The 27,965-nt window shown below is 41.4% G+C and overlaps 1 protein-coding gene across 5 annotated transcripts in view; it reads left to right on the forward strand.

Annotated features, from left to right (window-relative positions):
- The first annotated feature begins 1,037 nt into the window (after nt 1–1,037).
- Nucleotides 1,038–27,965, forward strand: part of mib1 (MIB E3 ubiquitin protein ligase 1) — a 54,656-nt gene continuing 27,728 nt past the window's right edge. For 4 of the 5 annotated variants that reach the window (XM_051406187.1, XM_051406195.1, XM_051406210.1 and 1 more), the window contains exons 1-12: nt 1,038–1,948; nt 2,954–3,125; nt 5,711–5,840; nt 9,476–9,580; nt 10,640–10,706; nt 11,403–11,607; nt 12,041–12,224; nt 13,547–13,691; nt 13,809–13,942; nt 15,045–15,152; nt 15,308–15,505; nt 15,752–15,903. In XM_051406187.1, the coding sequence (XP_051262147.1) occupies nt 1,720–1,948; nt 2,954–3,125; nt 5,711–5,840; nt 9,476–9,580; nt 10,640–10,706; nt 11,403–11,607; nt 12,041–12,224; nt 13,547–13,691; nt 13,809–13,942; nt 15,045–15,152; nt 15,308–15,505; nt 15,752–15,903 (1,829 nt within the window). In that variant the 5' untranslated portion in view covers nt 1,038–1,719. The remainder of the gene's footprint in view (nt 1,949–2,953; nt 3,126–5,710; nt 5,841–9,475; nt 9,581–10,639; nt 10,707–11,402; nt 11,608–12,040; nt 12,225–13,546; nt 13,692–13,808; nt 13,943–15,044; nt 15,153–15,307; nt 15,506–15,751; nt 15,904–27,965) is intronic. The other variant, XM_051406202.1, reaches the window with a different exon arrangement.

The raw sequence follows: 27,965 nt of genomic DNA on the forward strand, positions 1-27,965 counted from the left end.
TCTTGTAGAGAGGGCTCCAGGTATTTTAAGTTTATATGGTGCTTAGATGCTTAATACGTATACAATGCACAGAGAGTGAGAAAAACAAGGTATTAATAGGGGCCCATGGGACATTTTTGCCCTGGGGTAAAAGGTGTATGTCATCTGACTTCAAGTAGCTATAATAGAAGTGGGCTTTACCTTATCTTGTGCTAAAGTAAACATGCATCAGTGTAACATCATTGTAATATGTGTCTATGGATTAAATAGTCTTCATTCAGTAATGATGCTGTATACTATCTGTATATTTAAATGGCGTGTGCATGTGCCACTGGAAGAATTATAGACTTCTACATAGCAAGCTGTTGATTGTGTTTACATAAAAGAACCATTCCATGTGTCAATTAATAACTTTATTCAGCATAATTCATTACAGTGCTTAAAATTAGATTTTTTTGTTAAATAACATTTACTTAAACCAGCTGGTGGCGTTTGACACATTCAAGCTGCTGCTGTTTCTTCTCTGTGGGTTGGATCTCATGAGTATTTGAATTAATGTCATCTGCCATCAGCTGCGATCAGCTCAGTCAGCTGTAATGATACCACTATAGATCCAATGTGCAATACACACTATAAAGTCTATATTGTAGATATCTAGTGTGAGGATGATTTATATACTGTATGTCCTTACAGCTAAAATATATATACATTTTCTATGCAGTAAATTGAAAAAAAGGTTATTTTATTCCTCAAAATTTAAAATTCTACATGTTGTGACTCAGACATTGATTGTTTAGTGATGTTAAATCAACTAAAGTGTGTACAATGTCTGTGCAAATGATGATATTTATAAGAAGTGAGTTTAAATTGTTGTTCTGATTGGTAAAATGCCCAGTTAAAAAAATAATAAACATATCATAACATCATTAAAAGGCTCAGAATACAATAGATTGTGTTTTTTTCTTTCACACTTTGAACAAATAGTCTTGAACGCTGCAGGTGCGCACGCGCGTCGTGGGCCGGACTCGTGCTTGTTTTCCCGAGCCTCGAGTCTTCGTGCTTTGTCGTTTATCTCCGGAGCTAGTTGTTGCTCGTCTGAGGTCTGAACGATGATTGACAATAATGGCGACGCGTTTATTCTGAGTTGACTCCAGGGAACCAGTCTCTGGCTGACAAAGGGAGCACCTCGGATGAATTTTCAGCCCCACAGAAAACAACAAACAGGACACGCCGCCACCGAGAAGGACCACATTTACCTCGGCGATAAGGACTTGCTAGCCAGGAGAGGCTTATCTCGCTAGCATTGCGATAGCTAGCAACTCGGCTCGCTAGCTTGCTAAGTTGAAGAGGTGGCATTCTTGTGTCTGGAGTGGAGGAGAGAGCCAGCTTGCTGACTACTGAGATCTTGCTAAGCTAGCAATGTGGATACTTAATAGGCTTTTAGGGTAATTGGTGTCTTATTCTCGGAGGAAACGCTGATGAGACACTGTCTTGCAGTTGACGTTAGCTTGTGGGAATAGTTTTTCCAAGAGGGTCCAAAGAGCCTCCTTAGGTAGCTAACTTAGCTAGCGGGCTAGCTTTGTGGATCGTTCCTGTCTCTTTTCCTGTTGGGACTTGCTTGCACTTGGGTTTGGAAACTGTCCATCAGCGCACCGATAGCTGTCTAGCCAAGACTGCTGTCGTGCTAACCAACTCACTAACTTAACTCATTTCTGTGGCATTGCGAGATCCTCTTCGTAAATGACCACCGGCAGGAATAACCGGGCGATGATGGAAGGAGTGGGAGCGAGAGTGGTTCGCGGACCCGACTGGAAGTGGGGGAAGCAGGATGGTGGAGAAGGACATGTTGGCACCGTCAGGAGTTTTGAAAGTCCAGAGGAGGTGGTGGTTGTCTGGGATAATGGGACGGCTGCGAACTACCGTTGCTCTGGAGCTTACGACGTGAGGATATTAGACAGTGCTCCAACAGGTAAACTTTACATCAGTTTGATTTTGTTTACCAGCACTTTCAGACCCAATTTGTGTCTTCTCCAGGCAAGATATTGATCCCTTTGTTGGCCTTAGTTGGCCTAAGTTTTAGGGCTTTTGGTGAAAACCCAGACAACGAAAATCGACTGTTGCTCTGATTTAAAGATCACAGCAGCAACGCAAAGGTTCAGTCATTTAAAATAGTTAGGTTGTTGAAGAAACATCGGTGTATCAGGTAAATCTCGGACGCAGCACAAGTTTTATTCTGTAGAAAACTTTTGCTTGACTGCTTGTGTAAAAACAAGATGAGTATTTAAAGACATCCTGTCTGAACAGATATGTCACAGACGGCTCGCTGTCTCTGTCAAGACATGCAAATAAGCTTTGGGAAATATACAAGATACCGGCATGCATGTTCAGCATAGCTTATGACTCCAAATTTTACATTGAGAGAAAAAAAACATTCTTCTAGCTCATTATATAAAAGTATGTATTGTGTATGCATAGACATATGTTATCTAAGGACCTCTTTACCATTGTTTAGGTTTATCTGCCTGTACTTGTTATAGCATTACATGCCAATATAGTTACACTTTTCCGCACCTATCTAATTGAAAGGCTTCATTTAGTTCTTTATATTGCTGCATCATGGGATGAGGAGCAGTTAACTTTTCTGTTGTTCTGTTTTTTATTCGAAAGTATGAACCACATCTTGAAAAGAGAATAATAAGAGGCTTTAAAGCCAAAACTATTCTAACTGTTAACAGGTGTAGGATCTTGTGAGAATAAATATAGCCTCCCTAAAAGGCATGGAGAATATCGACAAGTAGCATAGTATCGTAGACTATGTCAAACACATAGAGTTCAGATTGCATATAGAATAAGTTTAATTTTATTTTTTGGACATGTTGTTGTTATTCAGATGGTTTTACTGATGTGCAATGTACATATACTATTAAGCAATACAACCCCAATTTCTTAATCTTAACTAAATGTTCCTCCTCAGGCATCAAGCATGATGGAACCATGTGTGACACCTGCCGTCAACAGCCCATCATTGGCATTCGCTGGAAATGTGCTGAGTGCACCAATTACGACCTCTGCACAACCTGTTACCATGGAGACAAGCATCACCTGAGACACCGGTTCTACAGGATCACCACCCCAGGCAGTGAGAGGTTAGTTAACCCAGCAACATTTACCATTATTGTGCCTCACCTTAGACCCATCAATGATAAAATAAACATAAGGAAGCCAGCTAATCCCCGCACTTCACTGTGATTGGTTGTCTTGCCTTTTACTCCTTAAGTTTGGCTTTATGTTGCTTTATGTGTGTGTGTGACATGTGAGAAGTCTTTTGTGCACCCTGCCTCACAGGCAGACATAATCTATCTCTATGCTCCCGGCCGTCAGTTGCCAGGCAACAACTCAGCCTCATTTTAAGATCCAGTCAGACCTTTTTAAAAATTATATTAATGCAGTGCTTCCCATTTATAGAATTTATTTGAGCAGATTTCCCATATTTTTGTTGTTTTTCTATTTATGTCTTCAGAAGCCTGCATGCTCATAAAACGTAAAGTGCACATTGATTAAAAAGTCTCTTTTGCAGCTGACTTTCAAATTTACTACTTTGACTCCGCGGAAAAAATTGTAATTGCATATATTAGAAATACTAATATAATGAAAACATTTTTTTTACTACATTACTAGGCAAGAGAGCTTCTTGTTGAACACGAAGGACTTACAAGTGTGTAATAACTGTCCCAGAAGTTACTAATCCTATAATATTAACAAAGAATAACACTAGACATGCACTGCCTGTTGTTTTCACTTCATTCAGTCAGCAGAGTGTTACAGCAATCCCTTGTGCTTAATATTGCTTTTTTTTTTATCACTATTTGCCTGTGGTCATTCTGTCACTCAAATGGCATTATCACAGCGGGAGCCCTGTTGATTCCTCTTTTGCTCTTTATTTGCTGCTGGAAGCTCATGTCGATGTGTAAAAATACCATCTACAGTATATGGACTCAGCACTTAACTGCGTGTAACTCACAATAAGCTCATTTTAGTGTGAATGTGTTTTACTGTGAAGACAACAGTAGGTTTACTGAAAAGTTTAAGTTTTCAGTCAGGACATTAGAAGTTGGTACAGAAGATTTTACAGTTTGGGCAAACGTCAGTCTAGGGCATGGTCAGTGCACAATATCATTAATCCTACATGAGGTGCTGTGTATTTGTATGTGTTAAACATATGAGAGTATGTGTAAGTGTATCTACCCTCGGGTCTAGGATTCTAGTGAAAACAATGTGTTAGGTGTGGTTTATGCAAAGCGGAAACATTGTTACCAATTAATTCATGTACCGACAAGATCAAGTCAAATTGGTCGAGGCAGCTTTGCATTCAGTGATTCTCTACATATAGATTAGGGTAGCTCATGTGTTGTTGGAAAAACAAATCAATCACTGATTTGATTTAAAAACTTTAAATGCATTATTTGGAGCTGTTAGTGAGTATGTACGCTCACTAAATTCCACAAGTTGCATTTACATGTTATTGCATAGACTGTCACTACTGTGATGATGCTTCATCCATTTCAGGTTTTTTCCAGCCAAACACTATAGTTTAGTAAATGAACACATGGCCCAACAGCTGGTAGCCTTTTCAACTGAGTACGACTTCATTTCCCCCGAGACAGACATTGCATAATGCACAATGGGTGCTGGAGGTCTCCCCAGCTCACACTGCTCCGACAGCGTGGTGGGGTGTTTTGTTACACCACATTAGATTCTGTCACTAACTGCTGAAGAGGGAGTGGTTAGAGGCCTCAAGCTGTTTGCATGGGTTAGACCTACACTGTCCAGCTGCCGTTGTCTACCATCGAGGCACATATTGAGGTTGATGGTTAGAGCTCAGCTGGATGTTTTATTTTCTATTGCCTTTTCATTGGTTAGGCTTGTAGCTGACCTGGAATTTAGACTTGGACTATAAAATTGCATTTGATGACTTAACCACTGGCTTTTCATTTGCAGTGCCATGATTGTTGGGTATTGATGAAAAGGGAAGGAATTGTCAGTGGTGTGAATGCCGTGCAATTACCAAAATTATTGTTATTCGTAATGTTACAACATGACACCTGATATTCAATGACACACAATGTGTTCCTTGAATTTAACTACATAAAATGGCATTCTTAAAGGCAGTGGAAAGTCGAAATTAATTTTGACCTTTTTAGATACCTCATCTCAATGCTCTTGTCATTGTGAAGTGGTGTGTTTTGTGATTTCAAAGAACTGAAAAGATAGGTCAGTAAGGATGTGGTGCTCGGAGCTCTGACAAATGTTTCTGGTTTGATTTCTTTTTCTGTCATTCAACATTAGCTGTTTAATGCTGAGACAGCTGTTATGATTTTCAAGGACTGCATGGTTGATACAGCAGATGAGATGCTGTTAAGGCCCAACGCTCACAGTAAGATTTTCATCTGTAGCCATGTCCCATTTGCTGAAAGTAATTTACTCCATGACTCCAGAACAGTAGGTGCACAGGGAAGAGCAGTTAAGGACACTGGTTAACAGGGGGAGCTTCTAGGATCCCCTCTGCAATGCATATTTGCTAGTAATTGAAAAAACAGAAAATGAATCCATGTAAATGGACCCCCTGTAAACACCTGCTGTTGAATGCTGTGACAGTGTCACACTAGTGGTTCAAGCTTAGCCCAAATGAAAATAATGGTTTCTATTTGAATTTTTCTTTTAATATGAACAGAGTACTTTTGGAATCGCGCCGCAAGTCAAAGAAAATCACAGCCAGAGGGATCTTCACTGGTGGCCGGGTGGTGAGAGGAGTGGACTGGCAGTGGGAAGACCAAGATGGAGGCAACGGAAGGAGAGGAAAGGTAGGGTACCAGCCGATAGAAGTGTCTGCAACTTTGCTACTGTGCTATTGATCACCAAGCTTACTGTTTTGACCGTTAAATTTGTGCAATACAAAGCTGGGAAAATACAGCACGCAGCACTTAACTAAGGCCAACAGGGATCCAGACTCGATTAAGTCTGGCAGTCACCCAGTTTGGCCAGTGCTTGAAAGATTTTTTTACCTTCACTATTTCTCATGTAGTGAAAAGCATATGACCTTTACCACTCTGTTTTGCCACTGATGTGTTTTACACATCACCAGAGGGCTTGTCTAGGTTCGAGCCCTGCAGAGTCGTCTGCAATAGACAAGACATCAGGGTGTATTGAGTACAACTTAAAGGTGCTTGATGGTTTAAAAAAAAAAGAAGGCCAACAGATAGAGTTTCCAATAAATCCTTGTGTGCAGACACCTTTCTATTTTTTTGTGGAATGAATGAATAAACAGCATGTTAAATACAGTTCTAGTGACAAAAAATGTAAAATCTGCATAATTAAGTGAATAAGATATCCATTGAGGCATGGTGGGCTTGCTGAGCCCACCAGAGGCCATCACCACCACATGTGTGCCACTGAAGGAGCGTGACCCTGATGACTTGTCCAAAACAATCTAAGGGAGGAAAAAACAAACTTGCATCCTAGGATATGACTCGATTTGAAATGGCTTGGAGACTCAACCAATACAGGAAGGGCTCTGACTGACTTAACATTTTTGTACATACAAACAGTCCAGTCCTGTGGTGCCTACTTAGGTGTGCTGCATGATGTTACTGCAGCCATACAATAATCAAGATAACTTTATCATTTATCTGCAGCCTCTTTTTTTTTTTTTTTTACGAAAATGATATCCCTTATCTGCAATCCATTGTAATGCATACAATAATAACCAGTCTTGTCTCACTGTGTCAATAATATATTGATATCAGCCACCTGTAGCTGGAGTGGAGAGTAACAAATCCCGTAAGTGAAACTGTACTATTTTTTTGTGACTTACTCCACCGAAAATTAGAAAGAAAATCAAAACTGAAAAAATATAGTGAGGGTAAAGATTCAGCATAATTTTCCACAAGTGAAGAATAATAATTTAGCCCTCTTGTTAAACTTAAGCAGCTACAGCCAATATTCCAGATTTAGTGGAAAATATAGGACCGTGTTCTTTCTAAACTCCGGTTGACGAGACGAGACTTCTTTAAGGATTTTAAAAAAAATGGATCATGTGTTGGAAGATTTTTGAAACGTAATTTGAATAGAACTGATAATAGGAACTAGTAAAATGTGTCACAGAAAACCCTTTATTCCTTGGTTACATTCTGCTGATTCCTATATATCTTTACTGAGGCTATAAACAGACTTCCTTGCTGCAGGTTATTCCAGGCTTAAATACATCATTAGAGAGTAATACAATGTCTGATGAGGTTGCATTTGTTTAGCACAGTCTATTTAGATTTATGCTGTAAATGTGCTGTAAAGTGCTTGTATTTTGACTCTGGTCCAGACCCCAGAGTATTCAATTTAAGAGCCCCTCCAGGCAATTTAAGACTTCATTTTGCTGTGTTATTTAATGGCATATCTCATTACTGTTTTATGATGCTGTAAGCAATATGCTCTCCAGAAAACTGCTATTGCATGTCCTGCAGCTTAGATGTTCCATTAGTTTAGCATGAATATTACCTCCTAAGGCCCATTAATCAATTACCTCTGTAAGGGGCCTGGAAATAATTTAACGATTTGATTTCTGTATTTACTTAAGGCACAGCTTTTAATTAAAGATTTCATTTACTTCAATACAGCTCTTTTCTTGACACTTTCTCAGTGTGATGAAAGTGTTGTGCTGCTTGGGATGAAGAGAGAACTGTCTTGTGAAAATCCTAACCATATCTTCCAAATTTGAATTGATTTTGCAGTCCCTCATTCATACATCGTTGCTTTTTTAGGCATATAATACATAATTCTTCTTGGCTTGCAGTGCCTTTCAAAACTTTTTAGCCAAAAGCTGTGAGCTGGCTCGCACTACAGAAGTTGGGTATAGCATTAGTCATAATGTAATATAATAAGTAGTAACCCGAAGAAAAGCCCGTGTAAAAATGTTGTCGCAGATGTGTCTTTTTGGATGATTTTTTGTGGTTTCGATTAAGTTTTTATGCTGGACCAGCAGGAGAGGCAGTCAAAAGATGAATGATTTTTTTAATTGAAGGGTTTTAGTTGACGGTTTCAGTGAAGCAAAGGTGAGGTCCCTGGATTTTTTAACACATTAATGGTCCACCTCACCCTGAAAAGCGTAAGGAGAGCAGCTTTTAGTACTTATGTTTGGCGTAGAGCATGCCTTTTATCTATTTAATGTAAAAGTTTTGTTTTTGTGTCTTTGTGTGTTTTCTATAAGTACTATTAGTGAAGAACATTTCCTACAGCAGACTTTCCAAGTTCTGTAAAACAGCGGAACTGCTGCGGCCAAAAAACATGGACTGACCATCTGTGTATTCCAAATATATGTTGGATATATCCACTAAATTGGTGTGACGATGAAGAGAAAATGATTTTCTGGCTGACCTAGGGATACTATATAACCACAACTATACTTTGGATCCAGCCCTTGAGTATGTTCCAATAAGGCTAATTGATGGAAACATACACAGATATTGAAGCGTGTAACTGTCCTGCATTTATCAAAGAAGATCCAGCTAGCCATATTTGGATACCCAGACTCTGATTTCCATTATATACTTCTAATTCTAATTCCCTTTTTAATAGGGGAGAAGGCTCTCTGAAACCTGTAGTACTAGGCTTGAATTTGTCTTTTTTTCTTTGCAAACTAACACAGTAATGGTTGCAAAAGGTTTAATTAAAACATTCTTGGAGATTTCACAACTAGTTCCAACTGGTGAAATAACATAAAAGAATAAAACGTTTAGTATTGACCATGAAATTGCAATGCAGGGAGAATTAAAATAAAATCTAATTGCGATTCTAAGAATCAAAGTCTAATCAAATTTGTTTCTTGATGAGAATATTTATATTTATAGTAGCTGGGGAATTACATTTTCCTTGAAGTCCAAACACAGTGAATGTGCAATGTACAGAGCTTCTGATACTACCATGTATAGATTTGCTACTTCAGCTTGCCAAGGACTCATGCTTTCCTTGGTTACATTAACAATTTTTCACAGTGTTGGAAAAAAGTGGTACATAAAACTAAAACTGTAAGTCTGACAAATTGGTACCCTGGATATGGCCAGAAGATACTGAACCCTTTGACTAAAGGAGCTCAAGTTCAACAGACATCTCCTGAGCTAGACACTGAATACTTACTTGGCTCTAGGATTTCTGTTCAGTAGTTCAACCTTGACTCTGACCTTCAATTTGAAAAGATAATTTCTCTACAGGGATCAATAAAGTATCATATGTATTGTCATCATGAGGTTTTAAGATGAAAAACACCTGCTTGAAACCTCCCAGTAAGAATACAATCCCCTTCTGGTCAGTATTATATTTTAACATACAGCCGGTCAAAACCTTTTTCACACTGAAAGTTGTCATGGGATTCTGAGAAAAACACAAAACAATCTGCTTCCAATGTGTACTTTTCTGTCTTTCTCATCTCAATCCTCCTCCTCATCCACAGGTGACAGAGATCCAGGACTGGAGCGCAGCCAGCCCTCACAGTGCTGCCTACGTACTGTGGGACAATGGGGCCAAGAACCTGTACAGAGTTGGCTTTGAGGGAATGGTGAGCAAACTTCCACCCTGACCCTTACGCACACACACACACACACACAAACACACACACACAAACACACACACAGAGTCTCACAAAAGATCAGCTGTCAGGTGGCTTTTGTGTTTGACCGCAGGGCTGAGGCTCTTTCTTTTGCTGCCAGGCCTTTGTGAGAGCCACGCAGCCAGCATGAGTAAGGCGCCATTGTACAGGCAGCTGGAAGGGGAAGGTATCTGCATGATAAAGGCAAGCTGTTCTTTCTGCATTTTAGGGGGAGAGAGTGAACATGGAGGTCAACTTTAGAGGAGGGGGACATTCTCTTGGGTTGTTGCAAAAGTATCTACACACGCGTCTCGGATGAAAAGCTCTTCTTTCTCATTGGTGGAGACGGCTCTTGTCTTTTTACAAAAGAGGCCAATCAGGTTTCCCGGTTTCGTAACAGATTTGTCCTTTGTTATTGTAATAGGCTAATAGGAAAGTAGATGGCATCTGCCTCTGGATTTAGTAAGTCATGGATGAGACCCCCCATCTTTGACAGTTTTATTTTGGCTTTGTTTCTTATTAAGACAGTGATCAAATCCTGCTAACAAATACAAAGGGACTGCAGATTAGTGTATGCTCCAAATGCGGCATGTGAGGCCAACACCTTTTCCTGTTTTGTAATGTCTCCTTTGTGCACAAAGCATCAAAAGTGCCCTGCTGGCTGTATACTGTAGGAAAGACTTGAGTTATTAATTTGTTGGGACTTGTACTCAGGACTTAAGTGTTCCATCAGTTCAGAGGAATGTTTGCTGTGCCTCACAATCATCTCTGCCCTCTAACTCTGCCACAGTGGCTGCGCATCTGAGTCATCACAAAAGATATGATGCTTTCTCTCCATAGCAATGTAGTGTTTCATTGTCCTGCCTTCCCCTTAGGGCACTGATATTGTTGGTTTTCTAGGCAAACTACACTGACACTCCAGCTTGAAGTGTGAAAATTCTCAGTTTTATTATTCATGATCATCATGCCCCTCTACTAATGGAATTACCCTAGGTAATTATCTAACCCTGTCCCTCTTTTCTCTCTCAGTCGGATCTGAAATGTGTCCAGGATGCCAAAGGAGGCTCTTTTTACAGAGACCACTGTCCCGTTTTAGGTAAGTAAGCCAGTGATCTGTGTCCACCGTCATTATTGCACCAATTCGCTCACCTATCGTTCTGGTGCAGTGAATTCAAGGGCATTAGGGGAGTTTCACTTGTAGTTAATCCTGTTTGGCCACTAGATGGCAGCACTACATAGTGACCTGGCTGCCAAAACCAGGTAAAGGCTCAGGTCATGCAGTTACAGCATTTCATGACTCCCAGGAATGAATTGTCTCTCTGCATTCAACACTGCAGCAGAAGTCCCTCATTAGGTTTGATGGTTCATCTTTCCGGTTCCGGCGCTGTGTCGAGCAGCGGCCAGCAACAGTTGCTCTCTCTCTTTTTCACACTTTTAGCTATTTTTTTCTTATTTATTGTTTTCTATTACCGTTTCTTCAGTAATTTCCTTTGGGATGAATCTTGAATCTAGTTATTCATAGATAGCAGCACTGTTGATTTATAATCTATGTATTAGTGCTCCTTCTGTGTTTTGTTGTTACCAGTTTGCTACAACATATGTATTTATTTTTAGTTTTGCAGTACAATCTTTTTCACAGATTTAGCACAATTTGTTTTTCTAAAATGTCTTTTCCTATTTGTGTCTCTATTTTTCTATTAAAAAATCAGATTCCTAATGTTGCTGTGGAAAACAAATACTTTTGATAGTGCAATTTCGTTATTAATAGCATAACTTTGCCCTCATCTCCTAGGTGAGCAGAATGGCAACAGAAATCCTGGTGGGCTCCAGATTGGAGACCTGGTCAACATTGACTTAGACCTAGAGATTGTTCAGTCCCTCCAACATGGCCACGGTGGGTGGACTGATGGCATGTTTGAGACGCTCACCACCACTGGGACAGTATGCGGCATCGATGAAGATCACGATATTGTTGTTCAGTACCCCAGTGGGAACAGGTGAGTCCCTAGATGGACTGGTTCAGGTTTCTTGGCTGCCAGTGAATGGAGCCAGTGAAATTTCATCGTCTCATCAGCATAGTTTTATATAAACCTTTTCACCTCAGCTCAGTCAATAGCCACCAAACACTTCTAAGTACATCTTCACTGTAATGAAATAATTGTTTGTAACACAACTGCCTTTCAGTGGAAACACACAGAAGGGACTCTTCTCAATTTCCGTCTGTTTTTAGTAAAAATGTAATCTCACCACTGCACTTTTTAAACAGTATTTTTCTTTATTTTGCAGTTTTTTATTACTTATTCGTAGCCTGCAAATCTTCAAATTTTCCATCTGACTGCTCAGAATCTATACTTTGTCATGGATCATATGTTATGAACTGAGATTTAATTAGTCTGAATTGTTTGAATGCATTCATTTCTGTATCCACAGATGGACATTCAACCCAGCAGTGCTGACAAAGGCCAATGTTGTGCGCAGCGGTGAAGTAGCAGCTGGGGCAGAGGGAGGCAGTTCCCAGTTCCTAGTGGGAGACCTGGTCCAGATTTGCTATGACATCGACCGCATCAAGCTGCTACAAAGAGGACATGGAGAGTGGGCTGAGGCGATGCTGCCTGTAAGAGATTCTCACATTCATTTGGGCAAATTTAACCCCCTTTTACCCTTTCTTTAGTTAAATGTCAATTGAAATGTTGAAATGAAATGCTAATGTGTAAAAGTTTCAGTAGCCCTGTTTCAATATCAATGGCTGATTAATGATTTCATGATTGATTTTCATAAAAATGTATGTTTCTGTGTAGTTTATTAATTGTCACATAAAACTATCCACCGTAGCTTTAAAGTTTTCAGGGTGACAAAACATCTTTAAATCTAAACTATACTTGATAGTTTAATTTAAACCTGGCCTGACCTGAGTCTGTGTTATGCTTGGTAAGAAAATTAGTGCTGTGGATATTGGCACCAGACACTTTCAGGATTTTAAAAAATCTGAATTTTTACTTGGACTTCATCACAGGCACACAATTTGCATTCAAGAACCTTCTATAAACTTGGCTCAATTCATCTAACTGTGTGTAATTTTCTTCTGTTCCCCTCACACTCAGCAGTGCCAACCGCTCATTTTCTTTAAAAGATGTTGCACCATTTATAACAGGCAGAGACACGATTCCTCCCCTCAAATCAGTCAATGGCTGTGTTGCTGACGATTTTTTTTATTTATCTTTTTTCAGTGTCAACACAACTTTATTCTTCGCTTATTATGAAGTTTATTCATTGCTGCCCAGCATGCCTTAGGTTATGTAACGCCAGTCTACTCCAATATGCCACTTGTCCCTGCCAAACTGGCCCCCCTCAGCAGCTAATGAGCCTTAAAACCCTGAGATGGGTTGTAGCTTTGATCACTAACCACGGCTGTTTGCCGCCCGCTGCTGCTTCTACTGCAGCAATCCCCGTTATTGATGGCATCCTCCAGGACAGCCCCAGACCCGGCTACACACACTCAAAGTGGCTCTTTCTCATATAGCCAGGACCTAGATGATATGATTCAAAATTGGAAAGCATTTTGCTCTGTCCTCTCTCTATTGCCTGTATAGATGAAGAATAGCCTCGCCAGTAAAAGGGTCTCTTTCTTGTATATCCATCTTTCTTCTCCTGCAAGTACATGTCCTCTAAATAATGAAAACACAGCCCAAATTTGTAATTTTTTTAGTTTTTTATTTTTGCCACAAGCTTTGTTTCTGCTCTGTGTAGGACAATTGCTTTGTTGAGCTGGCGTTGTCTCCTCTTTATCCTTTTTCCTCCACTGACCACATTTTTTGCTCATTCTAACAATATCTCTCTATCTTTCCTCTGCCACTTACAGGCTCTGTTACACAGAACATAGCCCAAAGACAACAGCCCTCCATATACTAATGAGTTTGTCGCAACATTTATCAACAGACCCTAGGCAAGGTGGGCCGTGTGCAGCAGATCTACTCTGACAGTGACCTAAAGGTCGAGGTTTGTGGAACTTCTTGGACGTACAATCCTGCCGCTGTCACCAAGATTGCCCCCTCTGGCTCTGCTGTCAGCAATGCCTCTGGAGGTATGTATGAACATGCACTACTGACATTAAAAGGGTGTCATCTTAGTTCTTTGTCCTCACTGCTCCCTGTTTTCTGACATCTACACGCAGTCACTTTTTTCCCTTCTGTTTGGCCAGAGCGTCTGTCTCAGCTGCTGAAGAAACTATTTGAGACACAAGAGTCGGGAGACATCAACGAGGAGCTGGTCAAGGCAGCAGCCAATGGAGACCTGGCCAAGGTGGAGGACATCCTCAAGAGACCTGATGTGGATGTAAGTGCTCAACATACAGCATTTAAGGAGTATTCTTTTATTAAAAGCAGCTGCTACCTTTCTAGATGGATATTGAAAGGAATGTAATTTAGATTTAACTCTGTGATATAAAACATTTATTGTTGTATCAAGGCACAAAGACATCAGTTTAATTTCACAAAAGGAAATATGCATTGCATATTTTGTTATTTGTTAAATGCAAAAATAGTGAGAAAATCATATTGTGAACCCAGCAATGTGAATTTTGGCGAATCGTGAGTTGAGTGTATTGTTACCCTAGTTTTTGATGAACACCAAGTAGTTCTTTCATTGATTATATACAAAATATCTGAGAACATTGATAATTGGAGCTTGAATACCTGCTCTCCTCTCAGTATATTGAGGAGGCTGAGAGTTTCATAGGAAACAGCTCTGCAATTCTCCCACTACTGCATCTCTCTCAATCTGAAAAGCATTAAGGCTGGGCCCAGAGGAGGCAGCAAGGAGCATTGGTGTGCACTGCAGCACAGACCCAATTCAGAATCAAGCAGAGATCTACAAACCCCATATGGTTGCAGATTGTGCTCTGACACAGGTTATAGGCCAGGGAAAACACTCGTTTGCCACAGGACAGAACCCTGTGCCCTGTATAGGTTATGAGAACTGGGTACGTCAAGTCTGCAATACTGTCTTCACTCAGAGGGCAAGAGAGAGTGAATGAGTTTGCGTGTCTGTCTGTGTGTGTGTGTGTCTGTGTGTGTGCGTGTCTCTCTCAGTGGCGAAGGCTGGCCAGATGCCCTACTGCCTTTCAGTGGAATTATTTACTTAAAGCTGAGCACACTGAGCTTGGCCAAGTGATCCGCCTGCCAGGACAAGAGACGTCTCAAGACTCCCAAAGGAGTCCACATTAATATTTATGCTCTGAGTTTTTGCAGTGCTGCAGTTGGTGATGAAACATGCACACCCAGCCGTTCATGCACGTACACACATACACACGCTTAATCATACCCTCACCAATCTCCTAGACCCTCAGGTGAACGGCTAATTCTGTAGATCCACATCTAAACGTGAAACACGATATTAACCCATATTGTCACTATTTTGACTCTTGATGTGTTTACAGGTGAATGGGCAGTGTGCTGGACACACTGCTATGCAGGCAGCCAGTCAGAATGGTCATGTGGATGTCCTAAAGTTGCTGCTTAAACACAACGTGGACCTGGAAGCGGAGGTTTGTATAATTACAAAAAATTCTTCTCTCTCATCCATATTCTCACAAATAAATCTTAACCCATGTAAATGCATGTTATAGTTTGAAAAAAAGGTGTGGAAGTCCACTCACAGATATAACACTGAGTCATTGTGCGGGTGTGTCACTGTATTCAGGACAAAGATGGAGACCGGGCAGTGCACCACGCAGCCTTTGGTGATGAGGGCTCTGTCATTGAGGTGCTGCAGAGGGGCGGTGCTGACTTGAACGCCAGGAACAAGAGAAGGCAGACTCCATTACACATAGCTGTCAACAAGGGTCACCTGCAGGTGGTCAAAACCCTGCTGGACTTTGGCTGTCACCCCAGCCTCCAGGTATCTACCTATGACTTATTTACCTATTGAGAAATGCTTTGTTATACAGGCTGTGACATTTAAGAAAGGTAATAGAAAACAAGTATGTACAACAGCACTGTCAAATATCAGTCTGGTGTATATTGATTGTTGTGCGCTAGATGGTTGGCGGTATGTTTGTTATAATACGGCAGTAGAGAGGTCATTTTAGGCAGGGATTGAATCACCGATTAGTAAGAGAGTAGTAACACAATGTTTCCCTTTTAGGATTCAGAGGGGGACACACCCCTGCACGATGCCATAAGCAAGAAGAGAGATGACATGCTGTCAGTGCTGCTGGAGGCTGGTGCTGATGTCACCATCACCAACAATAACGGGTTCAATGCCTTGCATCATGCTGCCCTGCGAGGAAACCCCAGGTATGACACACGTTATGAGTCCTAGCTGTCACACCTGTTTGGGGTCTATGAGGGGCCAGGGCATGTTTAAGTGGAATCTCTGGAAACTGTATCCTCAGGATCTGAATAAATATCTGTTTAATTCTTTTAGCAAAGTCTAGGTTAGATACAGACATGCTGAATCCCTAAATTCCTACTTTAAAAACCTTGTATATTTCTAATGTTCACACACTAAATTCATAGATAATAAGTGTGGTGGGGAAAATTGCCTTTGATGCATTCTGATTCTTTCTTGAATGTTTCAGCATTGATGCACACAAGTCCTCGATTAAAATTCAGTATAGTCTAACAGTAACAAAAAGTTAAAATCTTAGCACCCTGAATCAAAATCAAATGGGTGCTACCTTTAGATTTGTATCCCTATTAATGAACAACATATTCGACAGACATATTTTGACACTGAGTATTTGTCTTGGCTGAAACAGCTGTAACACAAGACAAATATCAGAGCATTATTATGATCAGGCCATATCAAACCTTTGAAAATAGTAGCCAAAACTACAACCACTAGACTTCATGTTTTGCTGCTTAGCAGCCAGAGGACAGCGGCCATGGCAGAATGACTAATCTGTTACTACTAATCCATTGCTTAATCATCCTCTGTTGGAATGAAAGATTTGGGATCACCACCTACAGGTCTAAACTAAGAGACAGACAAGGTCCAATCATTGACATTAAAAAAATGCACAAGTTTGATTAACTGTCAGTTAACTGTCAGTGGAGGCATCAAAAGTTTATAAAAAGATGGCACTTTAGAGCGTGCGTTTTTCACAAATTGTTGTATTTGTTGTAAAGATACATTTTCAGTCAAAGATTACTATTACATATATGTGTTTTGAGAAAAATATGCAAACTTTATAGATCAAAGTCACAGATTAATTGTCTTTTTTCAGTATCCCCTAAACATATTATGTAATACACTGCTGCCGTCTTGTGTCATGCTTCCCCCTTAAAATTGTTCTTATGAACAAATGAACTGTAAATCAAAATAAATTGACCACTTTATGAGGAAATTCTTCCACAGATTCCACTTAAATTTGGTAGTATAAGCTATTAAAGATAAAAGAAGTTTAATTCCACTACCTCACTGATCATAGTTTATCCTGCTATAAAATGTGCTTTGGAATCTCAATTTAGTTTGACATTGATTGAAGTTTGAAACAGGCCTATAGGCTTCATCCATCTCCCCAACAGATGGTATGGTCTCAAATTGATATTAGACTACCTTTGAGGCCTTTGAAGCATCTGTCTTGCATTGACTTTTTTTTATTAGTGTAGCTAATAGCCCTTGAAGTTCATTTGTTGTTTCTTTTTACTGTTATGCTGGTCCGTCACTGTGTGTTGTGAGCAGCGGCTGGCCTGAAGCGGCTGGTCCGTGCAGAAGCAGCAGTTCGCCTTGTCCTTGGCCATAGCTATTTCCGGCTCTAGCAGGTTGCTGCCCCACTCTTGAGCTGTTTTATTCGTGTCTCTCAACCATGAACATATTAAAGATGGCTCAGTGAGATGGCTGTCCATATCAGGTTGATCATCCATGGCCTCTTAAGGTGATGGACATTACAGGGTCGGTGTTATAAACTGGAGCGATTTCTAGAAAAGTTAACAGCTTCTTCCCGTTCGGAGCACTTTGGGTGTGTGTGTATTTTTCCTCATGAGCGTGGTTATCCCAGGCTAAATGTCATTCCCCTTCGCTGGCATTCATTCCTTTGGCATGAGGACAAATGGAATTGAGGTCAGAGGGCTGTGGAACACCTGCCACCTGCCACAAGCCTGCCCAGACTCAGCCATCCACCTCTGGCACTCTGCGGAATAGATTGTCTGAAGCCCAGCGACTGCTTCCTGTGTGGGACACTGATCAGTTGATTTGCAGATTGAATTAAACATAAAGAATAATTGTATAGAAACATAAAAAATAGCTTATCAAGCTTAAAATCAGTTGTTTAAGGGTTAATCGCCATTCAAATGAATTGACAAACAAACAAACATAGAGATTGTGGGTCAAGGAGTTAAACAAGTGACACAAACAAGTGATCCAAATGATATCTGTAATAGTAATAATTTGACAAATGACACAGCTTTTTAAATAAACAAAATCTGAAAAGGTATCAAAGGAAATAAAATGTAAGATTAACCTTTAAAGACAAAGTATATACAGCAGCAAAAGTTAAGAAAGACGCATATTATGAAATTATAGTAAAAGCAAATCTACAATAATGTGTTTTTCTACTTTTTTTTGCTTGCCCGAGCCCCCTTTGGCAGGTCGTTCTAGAGTTGATGATCCCTGAAATTCTATAATTAAATGTATTTATATAGATATAGATCTATCTGATTAATTTGCATATTAAATCCTTTTCAAATGATAACCTTAGATGACAATAAATAAAAATCACACACAGAATTGTCTGTATGGTCAGCAGTCGCAGCCTGACTTTATAATCCAAGAGAGAAAAAGTACTACAAGGCTACTGCTACTGTCTTTTATTGCACAGCTTTTAAACTTTAATGAATAATAGTAAACTTATTTAGGAAAGGTCACACACTGGTAGAAAATTGCTTGCATTATAAATATTAAAATGCAATGGGTGTGTAATGTGTACATGTAAACCAGGATTCAGAATATAAAGGAGCAGAAAGCTGGTCTGCTGTAGGACTCATTGATTAAGTGGCGAAAAAGTGCTGGAGTACAGAATTTTCTGTATCAGGGCTGCTGTTGTGGTGTGTGTGTGCGCGTTGCTTGCTGCGGTCCACGCTCTGTCCCCTTGCCTTCAGAGAAACGAAGATATATGTCGCCTTCTCCAGTCTGCCCATTTACTTTTATTTCACACTCGAGCTCCTGCAATATCGGGGAGACAGTCCACAAGTCCTAAAGCCCTCGAAAATCTCTCCCTTGGTTGAAGTGAAAGTACCTTGTCTTGTGTGTTTTTAGTGGAGAGGTTGTTTCGACTGAGTGCTTAGAGGAATTCCTACCATAGAATCATATTTCTAAAAAGTAGCTTCGATGACTGTCATGAAGAAGTGCTTGGAGTTGAAAGTTGATCGGAAGCCCTTTGGAAGGATGATATGAAGCTCCTTTAGCTGATGTTATTATTGCTTCTTGATAGCAGGTCGGCGCTCTGTCGTGGTGTTTAGATTGAGCACCGGCACAGAATGTTCTGGCATTCACGGCTTAAACAAATCTAATCTATAATTTCTCATCAAAACTATTACAATGCAACTCATGTAAAACAGGAAAAGAAAACGTCCAGATTTGTGTTCTGTTACACTTTCTCTTTGTAAGTGATGCAAGTTATCATCGTCAAATGCTAGCTTTTGCGTTCAAGTAGAGTGTGTGTGTGTGTGTGTGTGTGTGTGTGTGTGTGTGTGTGTGTGTGTGTGTGTGTGTGTGTGTGTGTGTGTGTGTGTGTGTGTGTGTGTGTGTGTGTGTGTGTGTGTGTGTGTGTGTGTGTGTGTGTGTGTGTGTGTGAGAGAGAGATGTGCCTGGGTGTTTTAAGAGTGCGGGTGGGTCTTCCAGCATTGGAAAGAAGATTGAGGAAGACACATAGGAAGATCCCTGTGGGTGACAGATGAATCTTTCAACTTGGAGTCCCAAATACAGAGACAAATCAACTCTACCAACAGGGGTGCAGGAGGAACTGGGGCTTCACTATATTTCACCTCGTTCATTACTCTCACACACACACACCACTACAGCGTCTAAAGGCATTTCCTCATAAATTAGACCTAGTTGTTAAGTTTTACAATCCCTAGTAAATTGAAAGTGCTGTTATAACCAGTAATAACATGTTCAGGAAAGGTTTTTCTCGGACATCCACATTGTGCGTTCTCCCTGTGTGTGTTTACCGCAGCCTTAGCCTGCAAGGGGAGCCTGGTTCGTCTCTGTGTCTTTCCCTCGGGCTGCTAGGAGCCAGTAGCTGCTACAATACTGTAAACAATACGATTAATAGCCCATGACTCATAAACAGGCTCCAAACAAGCCCTGCAGCGGCGGTCTGTACCCTTTTACGTGTCACCTCCTTGTAATATTTGCCCTCCTCCCTCTCTCATATAGTGCTCAGTTTTCTTTTAATATGGCAACATACAGGCAAACCCCATAAGGTAATTGCCTCACCTGAGCAGACAGAGGGCTCTGCAATCATACATGCTGAGCTCCAAAATTCAGACAATCATTCCGAATATGATTTCAGTACTAATAGGCAGCACCATCCTGGTAGTATTGTAACAGGGATCACTGTTGGATAGAAAAGAGGGGTATGGGCCAGTGGAAACAAATCTATGAAATGGGTCAAATGTTTGCATTTCTAGGAGCTTGCCGCTGTATTCACATTCATGGCTGCCATTGATTGAATTAGGAGTTTTTCACCCTCTCTCTTGCTCATTTCAGACTAAGCTAATCAAGTCAGACTACCGTGATTGAGTAAGCTAGTGCCTCTTACATTACCCAAATAGATTTCATGGTTATTGGTCCAATGGAAAACACTTAAACTTCAAGAGAAACTGAGAATACAGTGCTATTTACAAGAAATTTCATAATTAATTTCTATAAGCTAAACACACATCCTCAAATCATTTTGAGAAATTAGACAAATTATATAAATTTTGGAACAAATTCTTCAGCAGTGTATTTGTGGTCATGTTGTCTATTTGTAGTTTAAGGACAGGTCAGTTTGACATAGCGTTAGGCGCCGAATTAGGAAGACGAAAGGAATGGAGAGAATAGAAAAGGAGGGTCGGCAGGAGACACAGTGTGAAGGGAGTTTTAATCTGCCTGCCTGTTCTGCAGTAACAGCGAGTGAATGTGTGAGACTGTTTGCGAGCGGTCTGCTCCTGTGATTTGTGCGTTCAGCTCCTGTCCTCTAGAGCATCTGGCTCTCATCTACCCCAGCTTGTCCAACATCACTGCAGGAGGCTTCAAGGGAAGGAGGCCAAAGAGTTTCAGTATGTGTTTATGTGTATTGTACAGTCTCTAAACAAGTATATTTTGCCTCTTTTTTTTATTTCTTGCACTCTTACTGTCACATCTCTTCTTAAGATCTCTTTACAATGCCATTATACCCTTGCTGAGCTACATTAGCTTACTTTTATTTATTTCTTTCCCCTTTGCCCATTCCCACCCACAGTGTAATTGACTGTTAGCTTTCAGTGACAGCCAGTTTAGCAGGTGTCTTAGCAAGACAGCCGCACATTCTCACACAGACATGTGAGAGCTGTGTTTCTGAAATAGCACATGCTGCATGTCAACCCCCCCTCCCCCAGCTATTTTTGAAAACAGCCATTGATAGTGTGGTCAGAATATCAATCCCGTTGGAGTCAGAGAGGTAACACTCAGTCATGAAAGTGGACCATACCAAAGTTTTGAAGCTCAGATTGGTTTCTTTATTAGTCAAAAATTAGACACGTTTAGCATTGAACATGACAATCACTGAGCACTCTAGTAGTAGTTGTTGTTGGAGGAAAGCCAGTCATCGTCAAGAAGTAGCCTGTTGTCATAACAGTGACTGTTTTGAAGGCATGACAGCAAAAGGAGCTCCTGTAGTCATCAAAGCATAGCTACAGCTGGTTGAAGGGGACCAAATCCATTCAAGAGGTGATTTGGTTCCATTTTACCAGCTTTAGCAAAGCATTGTGGAATCACTGTTTCAGAGACGGACAGGGTAACTGCTGTGAAGTGAGATGAAGTGAAGTGAACTGTCTCCACAGCTCTACAGCAGTTACGTTTTATCCCCAAAAAACCAGAGCAACACTGAGCAGAAAAGGGCAATGTTTCTTTTAAACATCTTATTAAAACCTTAGATGTGGCTCATCACACCATGTCCACCCACTAGTCGAAACGGACGGTGCTGTGTCTCTCTCTTTGGCTTTTTCTCTTGCCTGTTCACCTTCACCCACTCTGTGTGAAACACAGGTACATTTAGCACACTACACCCCATTTACCACCACACCAATAACACATACGTACAGTTGATCAACCTTACCTAACTTTCTCCTTTGCTGCCTCCCAGGCAGCCTATTTATCCTCCTTTCTATCTTTTTAAGTTTTATGCTTGCCCCCTCCCAGAGAGTGAGAAAAATTGTTCCCTGAGAAAAGGATAATAATAATCTGTGGCAGTGCACTTGAGTCAAATGTCCTGGAGTCATGAAGCAATTACAGGCTCTGACAGATGGGCCCTGCTGCAAGCTCACTGCCGCTGCGGTCACCGAGACGGCCAACAGACAAATGCAGAAGCATAACCACACACACAAGCTCGTTCACTCATGTTCCTACAGCAGCACTCTGGGGTGTCAAGTCACAACATTAATTTAAACCAGTCATTTAAGTCCTAGAGACTGATTTGTAGTGTAGAGGGTACTGTTTGAATAGTGACTGAGGGCATATTATTTTATGTCTCTTTCAGGGCTCTGAGAAGTACAATATTGTAACATTTTCTGCTAAAAATCTGTCCCTTTGTTAATACAAAAATGATCACACTAGCAAGAACTTTGATTTAGTTTTTGTGCATGTGTGTATAAAGCTAGTGGTAGTTTTAGTCAATCATGAGATCATTCAATCATATTCATTCATGAAATATGATAAAAACAGGGGTAAAAAAGCGTCCTATTTGTATTCATTTCATTATATTAGAGCAACATCAAACAACATTTTCCATATTTTAGCCATGCATAGTATTCTAATATATATATATTTTTAATCTCACTGCTGCAGTATTTTTTTTATTTGTGAAACAAAACATTCAACTTCTCAAGCACCTGTGCTACCTCCCAAAAAGTTGTGGTGTAGCTCAGTCATTGCATTAAGATACTGTTAAGTGATGTTAATTCGGCCTTTTTTCAGCTTTAATTTCTTTAGTCAGCTGCTATAATTATTGACATTTTCTGCCAAGGCACGAATGAGGTGTGTCTCAGAGTGGCCAGCGACAGCTGAGTGATATACAGTACTGCTTGTAGACAGGATGGAGGTCAACATTGGGCCAGCTTGATATGGCACACCAGAGGCAGGTCTATTTGTAACATACACATGCACATTCATGCTTGCTCTCACACACACACACACACACACACACACACACACACACACACACACAGTCTTTCAGTCACTCAGAGTCAGGTGGCCGGGCTGCTCACCTCGTCTAAGGGCCATAACAGGGCAAAAACAGGGGGACGACAGGCACTGAGCATTTGATAATGTCAGCATCTGCTGTGTTTGTCACTCAGACAGCAGGTCAATGCTATTGAGGGCCTAGGAGAGACATGCAGTGCAAGCCATGCAATCCTACACGCCTCTGATGTCTTGACAGAAAAGATAGCTAGATAGACAGAATGTCGTGCAGATGGATCTGAATGAGGTAAAAACTGAAGCCTGAAAATGCAGCTTCGTTGTGATTAAAAAAAAGAAAGAATAAAAAAGAAAAAGGATTTTGCATATTGCATCTGGTCTGAAGTGGCCCTTTCTGTTGTTTTGCTATTTTTCTCAATTTCAACTCAAGTTGAATTATTATAAACTGATTTGATCCCATTTAGCAGCTGTTAAAAATTAACAGTTTATTAGTTTAACATTGTGTAAATTCTATTGAATTTGATACATGTCCTGCCTTCAAGTTGAGTCTTTCTCTTTAGTAGATTTCCCTTTAGTAAATTTGAGCTTCTTTTTATTGTTGATACAGAAATAGAATAGGCTACAAACTAGTATTATTTGTGACTTTGGTGTTTTAATCACTGTCAGTAAACTGTGGTAAAAAGAATGGAGATTAGTGTGGTTAGTGTTGGTATCAGTTGTGTCACCTCAGCTGAGATATTTCTTTCATTCAAGGGGAATACAGTAAGTGAGCCCTACACCAGGCATATTAATCAGTTCAGAATGAAATGCCTTGTTTTTCATTAGAATAGAGCTGTCGTACGACAGTGACATAAGTAGACTTTTTCATTGCTCCACTGCGGGAGAAATTTTGTAGGCACAAGTTACAACACCTCACATTGTTTTGACAGGTTATTGTGTTATATTAACTGTATTATTTGTTTCATATTTATTTTTCATTTATTTGATATGCTTTTTGAACCTAGAGGTGGAAAAAATGTCCTTTAGTAGAACAGTGGATCTACATCATAGAGAGGTAAACCTGTGCTTAAACTGGTGCCGGCATTGTCAATGATCCAAGCACAGGCCAGAGAGGGGGTCAGAATAGGTGAAAGTGCTAGATATGAATAGCTCGCCATGCAAACTACTCCCCACCTCCCCCCTCGCCTCATTTCTCTCTGTGCCTCTGTCCATATTCTGTTGCCTTTTTTTGTTTGAAGCAGTCAACAATTGGAATCAGCTGACAGGCCATAGTTGACTCTGATCCTGCATTGTCACTTTTTGATGGTCTAATCTGACTGCCATGCAGCCCAGCAAAGCATTTGGCAAGCATAGCAAACGTGAACAATGAGAGCAGGAATCAGGGAAAGGGAGGGGAGCACGGGGCAGCCGGGTTGATGCGGGGTGGGGGTACAGATAAGGGCAGCGGCATAAAGGGAGGGCAGCCATAGTTAAACACACAAAATTGTTAACACGGAAGCCCTATGATACAGCAGTAGGATAGAGCCAGCTTGTGGCAGCAGCAGCAGCAGCAGCAGCAGCAGCAACGTCAGTGCCTCTTCATTCTGCCTCCTCAGCAACTATGTCCTGCTCTTTCAGTTCCATGTTTAAAAAAAAAAGCCAGCAACAATGGCAGAGTTGTGGTTCAATTCACCTTGCTTTCTTTTCCCCTTGAGCCATGTGGTAGCACTGGAAAAGATTATGGTATTAATGGTCAGGAGCAGCTCCAGCATACCACTCGCTGCCTGCTGAAGTTGGTGCTAAGTTGCATCTGGCTGAATTTCAAGGGCTGTAATGCAGTAAAATCACCCAATAATGAAAGGAGGCCCTGTTCATATGGCAATGTCACAAGGCGTCTGTTTGCCCATAGTTGGTGTAGGTGGCTGAAGTAGTGTACTTAACTCACACTGCTGACAGAGCGAGCTCAAAACATGATTGCTATCATTTTATGCTAACTTACATAATTGTCTAATGAATTGTTGGAATATCTTGGATGAGAGATTTTTATTGGCCAAGTCAGCCAGTTTGAGAAAGCAGTAAGTTCCCTACAGCGATCATTGCTGCAGTGAGACTGCCCAGAGACAGTATAGCTAATGTATGAGCCTTGCCTCACATTCAAACTCTCTCTTCCCCCCCCTCTCTCTCCCCCCTCTCTTTCTCTGTACTTTGCCTGCTATTTTCTCACACACCATGATCACAGTCATATTAACAATCTGCAAAGCACAAACATTTCCTCAGGCAATGCTGTCCAACATCATTTTTCCAGAACGAGGATTTGCACCTCACCAAGAATACATACTTCTTTACATTCCATAGCTATCATATGTTCATATGGGTACATAAAGAAGTATGTACACCAAGGAGGTAATCTTAGGTATGAAATGTTCTCACCTTTCGCCAAGGTCAGGAAGTTATGAGCAAAATATTTTTCCTCGTCGTTCTCTCTCCCAAGTATGGTAGTCTGCACCGTAAGGTGACTTTGAGTGTAAATTCAGTTCAACACTCAGGGCTTTCGTTTGGTTGCCATGTAAGGCTGAACAGCCAGTCCCCCCCGCCCCTGAACATAACAGAAGTTTTGCAGTCCATACCATAGTCGACTGTCCCAGTGACCCCCGCTGTCCTCCAGACAACTGGGAGAAACCAGGAGGATCAGGGGGAGGAATACAGCTCCCTTTTTTATGGCAGATAGAAGGTTGTCTTTTTCTCTTTCCAGGAAAAAATGTTGAAGAGGTAGTTTAAGGGGTTGGATAAAAACAGCAGCAAAAAGGGGAAGAGTTTTCTCCTTGATAGAAAGTCCTTGGTGTAAGGTGCCTCTGTGTGCACCTTGCCTTGTATGATGATCATTTGCTGTGTCCTGGGAGCAGGGGTGCACCTATAAGCTGAACTGCCCTGCTGACATACTACACATTTTAACTTCTCTCCTCCCACTTCCCTTTGAGTCTGTCTCCCTCACTGCCATCTCGTTCTCTTATTTCACCCCCACTTTCTGTATCCTTTCCCCTTTCCTACTTCTCACTTGTACCGCTATGTACCCCTCTCTTGCCTGTCCCTCATCTCTCTTGTGTCAGCAACGTCCCCAGTGGCTAGCTAGAGCGCTTGCTGATGTTTGAAAACGAGGGTGATCCAAGTGGAACAGGAAGCTATTGTGAGCAGGATTTGGGCTTTAGGCGCAGAGGCAGGCCATAGGTCACATGAAGGCGCTAATGCCCACTCAGCACTTGTCGATTGGTCCTGGCTATACCCCCCCCCCGTACCTTGTTCTCTCTCTTCCCACAACAGATTACTGTTTTTATGGTCATCGTTTCTCACTTTCTATTTCCTATGATCAAACCTGACCTGTCTACAGTGAAACCAGCTGTTCTATTGCAGAGGGGGTGGATTAGATCAATAACCATTTGCATGGTGGCGAGAATTGTTCAGCAAGTCTCTAATGAATCTTTGCCCCAGACCAACACATTCCACAAGTCGACACTGCCTCCAACCACACTAAGCCAGCAAGCAGGCTGGGTGCTGAGGCAATAGGTGTAAAACGAAAAAATGGATTAGGGGAGACCAGCTTAGGGTTGGAGACTTGGTGACAGAGAACTGAATAAATGGGAAAAGTGGTGCAATGTTTTTGCAGTGGAAGAGTTTGGAATAGCAATGAGGGGAGGTTGAACTGGAGGTGACAGTTGGTGGATGATCCTGGTCCTAAAGGTGTGACGTCCTGTTTAGGAAATGTCACAGCCACCCGAGAGGGTGAGCAAATAGGAGAGAGGGGGTGAAATTCCTTCCTACACACAGCGGGATGGAGGTTGGGGAACGTGAACCAGCGATTTAGCCCAGTGGTTGTTGTGTCTGTTCTGGTTTGGGCGATAGCACTGCAGTACTGTGTGCCCTGCATGCCCTGCCTAGCCTATAGCAATCCGTTACAGAGAGAGAGAAAAGAAACTGGGTTACTACCCTAAGTGCTGTGGGTTCAGCCGGTGACACACATCTACTCAGCCAACCATTGCTGCCCAATATCCCCTCCCACCCATCCTCACCTTCCTCCCCCCTACACATCTGTGTTAATACACTTCTCACAGCTGTGTGCCGTCAATCCGCTTTTCCCCCTGTTCAGAACTCCCGATCTGCCCGCTGTTCATAATTCTGATGCTTCGTCATCCCTCTAGTCGCCACATTCCATCCTTCCGCCCCAGTCAGCCAACCTTGGGCTCAAAAGTGCGACGTGTTCTCAAACTTACCTCCAATCAATTAAGAATGGTAGTGACATCCCCCGCCCCTCAGTTAAATTGAAAAGTGGTCTGGTAAGACCACCAAGAAAGAACCAAAAAGATATTTTAAAAAAGACCAAAAAAATTTACACATTAAAAGTCCCAGTAATTATAGTATCCTTAGTCATGGTGACAAAAACATCTTGGAAGGTGTCGGACGCAGAGGGCGAATTGTGCATAAGGGAATGTCTCTCCACACCAGTGCAGGTCTGAGTTAACGAGTCCGTCATTAGATAGCGGCAGGGCTGCAACCATGAAGCCTAATGAGCCAAAGAGCTCTGCTGCTGCAGCATGTCCGGCCAGTGCCAGGAACACAAGAGAGGGGGGGGAGAGGAAGAGGGAGAGAGAGCAAGACAAGAGAGGGAGGGAGGGAGAAAGAACAAGATGAGAGAGATAGAGTGGAGAGTGCAAAAAACAGGGCTAAAATCCATGTGGGCCATAGCAACTCCCCAGCCTCCCTTTTCCCTCTTCCACCTCCTCCTGCATCCTCTTCCTCTTCATACTTTTTTCTTTTTTATAAAGCCTTTATTTCTCTCCTTCTTTTAAGACAAGAGGAACAGGAGAAGGAAAAGCCCAAAGGTGTTGGTTAAGTTCTGTCCCAGCGCTGCTGCTGCTGCTGCTGCTGCTGCTGCTGCTGCTGCAGAACAGTGCATTTCACTCCCCCTTTCGACTACGCGACTCACAGGCAAACCATGCGGTTA

This window comes from Dicentrarchus labrax, unplaced genomic scaffold, assembly GCF_905237075.1.
Source record: "Dicentrarchus labrax unplaced genomic scaffold, dlabrax2021, whole genome shotgun sequence".
Classification (NCBI taxonomy): Eukaryota; Metazoa; Chordata; class Actinopteri; family Moronidae; genus Dicentrarchus; species Dicentrarchus labrax.